Below are 6,222 nucleotides of genomic sequence, written 5' to 3' on the forward strand. Positions count from 1 at the left end.
TTTAGTCTCCAATACGAAAAGCCATGAATCCCACGATCCATGCGCTGGAATTCATCAATATAGCCCGACAATGATGTCACCACGTACTCGGGCGGTTAGATGGACTTCGGCTTCTAGATCCAACTTGATGCCGACCATGAGCGCGGCATCTTTGAGCTGGCCGTTGGGGCCGACGGGGCCCTTTAGCAAGTTGCCTAGAGTTGGTTTAAATAACAAATTGTTAGGAGATTCTTTTTTTTCCCCATTCTTTATTTTTTTGAGGAGGCAGAAGAACAAAAAGTAAAATTGTCCCCGAGTCCAACTTACCAACAACGCTGTTGGCCTGGCCAGACAGGCCGGGGAGTGGTGCGGAAACCGGCAGGCCGGGCTGCGGCATGGGGGCCATGCGCATGTTCTGAGGGGGCTGCTGGTACTGCTGCTGGGGCGAGACCTGCTCGACGCTGGGGGTCTTGGCCCTAAGAGCGGGCGCTTTCGTGTCAGCCTGGCAAAAAAGGTCCTGCGCTGAGAAGCATTGCGTCCCATCCATCTCCTACTTACGGCTGGGCAGACATTGTGGCTAGGTAGCTGGTGAGCTGCGACTGCAGGACGGATTGTAGTGCGAGCGGGGATGGGATCTTCTGAGAGGGCTCTTCGGGGAGGAGGCCTCGGTCGAAAAGGAACTGCTCGGTCGGGGAGCGGCTCGAAGTCGGCGATGGTGCGGTTGCGGATGGCTCCGGGTCCTGGACGTCGACCGCGGGGCTTCTTCTGCTGCTGTCTTGCGCAGGCGGGGGCGAAGACGGCGAGGCGGGCAGGGGTAGTTGGTGAGGAACCGGGCTGGTCACTTCACCGATGGAGGAGAGGGAGACGTTTTTGGATCGGGTGCGCTGGTGGAGCGGCGAGGCGGTGGACTTTTCCGGAGTGTTGTTGTTGTTGTTGTTGTTGTTATTGTTGTTGTTAGACTCGGACACGGCGGATGAGGCGCGGGACCGGCTGGGTGTGGAAGAGGTTGACGAGGAGCCGTTGGCCGTCTCGGTGTTGACTTTGAGGGGGATCTTGAAGGATAAAGCTCGCCTGAGCGGTGCCGGACCAGGGTCTTTATCTACGGGTGATGAGGACGGGGCGGGTTTTGTTGCTGTTGTTGCTGGCGCAGGGTCCTTTGTCGAGCTGCTTGAATCTTTGGACGACTCTCCAGCTGGTGCTGACTTTTCTCGTTGGGACAACGTGGTGGCTGGCCGGGAGGCGGGAGGCTTGTTTGGGGTTGATGGAGATGATGTGAGAGAAGCTGATGATGAATCGGATGAAAGGAGACTAAGGGGAGGAGCGGGCTCGGGTCCTTTTGTATCAAGAGTCAAGGGAGAATCCGTCGAGGATTTGCTGGCAATATCGGCCCTTGGTCTAGACTCGCTGGGAGATTGTCTTGTTTGCTTAGAAGGTTGCGATATTGGGCTGGTCTGAACAGAATCAGCCATGTTATTTTTGACAGCGGGGTCTTGCTCCGTATGTCTCTTATGCACATGGCAGGGGGGGCGGAGAAAGGTGTCTGATGTCAATTCAACATTGTTACTATTACTAGACTAGTAATAGCAATGTAACCAACTCGTCTAGCATTCTCTACTGTACAATAAAAGAGACGCGGTGGGTACTGTAGTTTGGTCATGGCGGGATAGTCTTGTCAGGGGGGGTCAGGCATCCCTGGCAATGTTTAAAGACGATGGCAGGGGTCCGAACCGATGCAACGATCCCGGGCTCCCTGGAGCGAGACATCATACGAGCAACTGGCCATGATGCTCCATCTGCGAAACGAGTTTACCACGGCGAGGGTGGGAGATCATGTGCAAAGAGCCAGGACTTTTTACCGGTATGGCAGTATGTAATAGCTTGGATATCGGTTTACTGTAGTGCAAGGAACTTATTGCACAGTTATCCCGCAACCTGAAAGGTGGGCCGGCCAATTCGGTGGCGAGGACTGTGTTGGTTGCAGTCTTTGATGGATTGGCTCACCTGCTGCCTGTCGCCAAATGGTTTCGAGAACAACCTTGTGTAAACGGCCCAAGGTAAGGGGTTCAGTTTGTCTGCTGATTTGTACGAAAAAAAAACCCTGATGACTTTGGTAGTATCTACATTCGGCTGCAACCTCCTTGATATTCAAAAATGGCCTGAGATGTAGTGGTTTTCTCGACGATACTTTGCATCTAAAGCTGGGGGGGATCCAAAATGTGGACTCCAATCGAGGTGCTACCTCGACAGCTTCCACTATATTTTTATGATGTACTCTAAATGCCCCTGCATCGCATGTACTTACTGTACAGTGGTGTCGTGTGGCCCCGCTGCAGGGGTCCTTTTCCTGTCGTACTGTTCTTCCGGGGAAATTTCCCGCGAGCTTATCCCGGCATTGGATTTTGCTCAGCCATTGTCTGTCTGATTGCCGCCGAGCGAATCGAAATGTTCGATTGTGGTGCAACAACTCGCAAAAGTGCCGATGTCGCCAAAATGGTATCACAAAAGTCAGAATCTGTGATACTCAAGAATTTGGCATATTTACAATCTGGCCGATTTTGTTATTACATTAGTTTGTCTCTTAATACATATATGTCTTTTCTATGACCCTCAAAAGCTCTTGTGGAGAGCTAGGCCTCCCCTCTATATTCACCACCCCTATAATTAATGTACAGTACTGTACAATGTCCGCCTGCAAAATATTGATAGCCGACTTTTTTTCCTTTCTCCACCATAAGGCCATTTGTTTCGGTACTACCACGGGAAACATTTCCTCACAATTCCCTCTAGACTCTGACCTGAAAAAAAAAAAAAAAAAAAAAAAAAATACTACTTCACTGTACACTACAACACGCACGGGCTTCTCTTCCCAAGCCGAACTCCGACCTTTCGATGATCTCCGTACCTGCGACCCCGGCACATCCACTTCAGGGGAGGGACCGGGCCACCTCCCAAGGGTCCCGCAACTGTAACGCCGCCACTCGGGACCCCATGAAACACCACAAGCTTAAAAATCGAATGATTTCCAACAGAAGCCAAAACCCCCGAACCCAAGCTCAAGAGGCAAAAGGCCCCGAATTTTGGTATCCTGGGCTTGAAACGGGTCCTAGGGAAAATCGCACGATGTCTTCGATTTTTTTTTGTATTTGTATTTTTGATTATTATTTTTCTTGCCAGCAACAAAAACTGTTTTGCTACCTTGAGCTATTTTGACCAGGGTTGTACACGTACTACGTAGTCGACATTGTACTGTACAGTATTGTCCTGGGTCTCCTTTGTTTTTTTTTGTTCATGGCATGTTGAGAAAAAAAAAAAAGACCCATAGATCCAGCAGAGACTGGGTCTGGTCCCTTCTTTTTCTTCGTTTGTTTGTCTGCTAGCCCATCTCCGGACGAGCGGCAGTTGCATTCCTTTTTACAAATGATCCAGGGGTCCTACGTCCGTAAGAGTCTACGGAAGCTGTTCCAAGGTCGTGGCCTGCCGGCGAAGCTGTCGACTGGGAGGAGGGACCACGCGTCGTCGTGATCTGCCCTAATCTTCCGTAAAGCCCGAGAACCTGGAGAGGCTATGCTTGCCTGCCTGACTTTTCATGTCCTTGTCTATTCCAGGCCCTGACCTTTTCACTTTTTTTTACGGAGTCGCATTGACAAAGCGGGCAACGTTATCGAACGACCAAAGAGGACGAGCCAACGGTCTGGTACTGGTGGCCCTCTAAGCGCGTCTCTGAGATTGCATCGACTGCTGATCCCTCAGAGCTCCCTTGAGGTTGTCCCTTTCTTTTTTCACAAGTTACCTTTGTGAGGGTGCGTGTATACACAACATCACGCTCGCGGTGCTGGCTTGTCGTCAAGTGTGTAAAGGCACCTCCCCAGCAATAAAAAAAAAAAAGAAACACTGATAAAAATGGTGCTCACTTTCATCGCCGGCTTCGGCGCCGTTTTTGGCGCGGCCGAGGGCATCCGCGCGTCGCAGGCCAAGTCGCGGCGCGAAGAACACCGGAGCCGCAAGAACAACCTGTTTGTCCACTGCATGAAGTCGACTCAGTACAGCCACCTGCTGGAGGGGAAGCAGGTAGTCCTGTCTGGCCACATGGTACGTCTTTTTTTTTTTTTTTCTTTTTGTTGCAAACCTGCTCTTGAGACAAAGACCAGCAAAGCCACACAGAATAACAAACCGACCCACTCACTCACTCACTCACTCATTCACCCACAAAACAGTGCTTCATCGACACGGGCATGGCACACGACACGCCCTACGGCCACCCGTTCCTCGGCTACTACCTCCCCTACCCGGACGCCAAGTACTCGGGCCTCGTGAGCACCATCACGGACGAGGCGCCCATCATGAACTGGGTCTTTGTGCACCACGAGACGTACCAGCTCATGTACGGCAACCGGCAGCAGTCCGAGGGCCAGCTCTGCGGGCCCTGGGACTGCACGCGCCAGGACAAGCGCCTGACCTTTGCCGGCTGGGAGGGCTTCTGCGCCGTGCTCGAGGACGCCGGCTACTGGGGCCTCTACTTTGACGTCGACGGCGACATGCTCCGCCGCAAGCTGCCGGGCAGGGTCGTCATCGAGATCGAGCTCGAGCGCCGCGAGCTCAAGACGAGGAAGCCCGTGTTCGAGGAGGACATGTCGGTCGAGGACAAGCTCAAGGAGGCCCAGGCCGAGGCCGAGGCCCTCGCAAAGGTCCGCGAGGCCCAGGCTGCCGCCGCCGCCGAGGCGCAGGAGAGGGCGAGGGAGCAGGCTCGCAGGCAGGCCGAGGCGCAGCAGAAACGCAACTCCCAGCAGCAGCAGCAGCAGCAGCGACAGGCACGCGCCAAGTCCCCACCAAAGACGGGGTCGCCGCCGCCAACGCCCAAGACGCAGTCGGAAAAGGGCAAACAGAGACAAGAGCAGCAGGCGCGGTCAGATGATCAGCCCAGGAGGCGAAGGAGGTCCAAGGACAAGAACGGCGGGGGCGGCGGCGGCAAGCGCAGGGCAGAGAGCCCACAGTCTGACGGCGGCGGGTCGGCGGGGGCGGCGGCGGCGGGGCCTTCATCGACGCCACGGGCGGCGGCCAAGTCGCCGTCCAAGCCGAAGCGACGGCCCGACCCGCTGCGGTCGCCCAGCCGGGCGCCGAGCCAGACGCACAGCCAGGCCTCGTCCCGGTCGCACCAGTCGCACCGGACGAACAAGACGGGCGACGAGGGCAGCATCAGCACGCGCGCCTCGACGCAGCGCAGCCGCGGACGTGCCCAGCACCGCCGGACCGCAAGTCGTGGCGGCGGCGGCGCAGGTGGAGGCGGCGGTCAGCAGCATGCTTCCGGGATGAAGAGCCCGGTCTCGAACCCGTCCGTCAAGGCCCGGATGACGCAGAACCGGCGGGCGTCGACGGCGTCGCTGAAGAGTCCCGTCCGGGAAACCGAGGCGCCAAAGATGCTCGGCGTCAGGGAGGAGCTCGACGTCAGCTTCCCCAGGCTGGACGAGCTGCTGCGATCGCTCAAGTACCAGAGCCCGAGCGTGGAGGACTCGGACGAGTCTGAAGACATGCCGCCGTCGCCAGATGTGGACTAGAGCAGCTGCGTTGTTGTGTTGATAAGTGTATGTAGTAGGGGCTGTTTTCAGATTGTGGCTTTAGCATGCATGGTGTTACTGGCGTCTGGATAGTTTTGTTGAATTAATTGCATTCCAGCATTCCACAGGAAAATGATCATTGTGTTTGGTCTCTTTTGCTCTGATTCAGAGAGAAAGAGTGTGGTAGGTGACGGGAACCTATAACAGCTGGGTTAACCATTAATTAGCAATCCATCAAAGAAAAGCCCCATGCACACTGATGCGTTGTGTTTGATCTTCTGATACTTGCCCTTCACCTGGCATCGTGCCGGTCCTTGGTTATTACTCAGAAAGACAGAAAAAGGGCAAATACGTATCCAGTGGCGCTATGCACAATCCCCATGCAATCGGGTTGCCAAACGCATAGGAAAACAGACCAAGGTAGTAGTAGTAGTAGTAGTAGTAGGAGCGGAAGAGCGAGCAAGTGAGCCCCAACTGTGTTCGGATCAAGATGATATAATTGACTGTCTTTGGTATGTTGAAACGGGTATAACGAAACGAGCGCCAATGCGAAACAGACAGCCCCGATGCAAATCAACGCTTGAAAAAAAAAAAGAAAAAAAAATGCCAAATATCACCCGACCCGCTCCAAGCCAGGCCGCCAACCGAAAAAGGCCATCTGTATCCAACGTCTCAGGGGGGGGGGGGGGGG

At 54.6% G+C, this 6,222-nt stretch overlaps 2 protein-coding genes across 2 annotated transcripts; one reads left to right on the plus strand and one right to left on the minus strand.

Annotated features, from left to right (window-relative positions):
* Nucleotides 1–54: 54 nt before the first annotated feature.
* Nucleotides 55–1,448, minus strand: PpBr36_06530 (uncharacterized protein; the record flags this gene model as incomplete). The annotated part of the gene is made up of 3 exons (XM_029893675.1): nt 55–194; nt 307–455; nt 538–1,448. The coding sequence occupies 3 exons, from the start codon at nt 1,446–1,448 to the stop codon at nt 55–57; spliced, it is 1,200 nt and encodes a 399-aa protein (XP_029746477.1).
* A 2,431-nt stretch (nt 1,449–3,879) lies between these two features.
* PpBr36_06531 (uncharacterized protein) lies at nt 3,880–5,531 on the plus strand (the record flags this gene model as incomplete). The annotated part of the gene is made up of 2 exons (XM_029893676.1): nt 3,880–4,068; nt 4,194–5,531. 2 exons carry the CDS (start codon nt 3,880–3,882, stop codon nt 5,529–5,531), a joined length of 1,527 nt encoding a protein of 508 aa, XP_029746478.1.
* Nucleotides 5,532–6,222: the final 691 nt, after the last annotated feature.

Source organism: Pyricularia pennisetigena (genome assembly GCF_004337985.1).
Source record: "Pyricularia pennisetigena strain Br36 chromosome 4 map unlocalized Pyricularia_pennisetigena_Br36_Scf_6, whole genome shotgun sequence".
Lineage (NCBI taxonomy): Eukaryota > Fungi > Ascomycota > Sordariomycetes > Magnaporthales > Pyriculariaceae > Pyricularia > Pyricularia pennisetigena.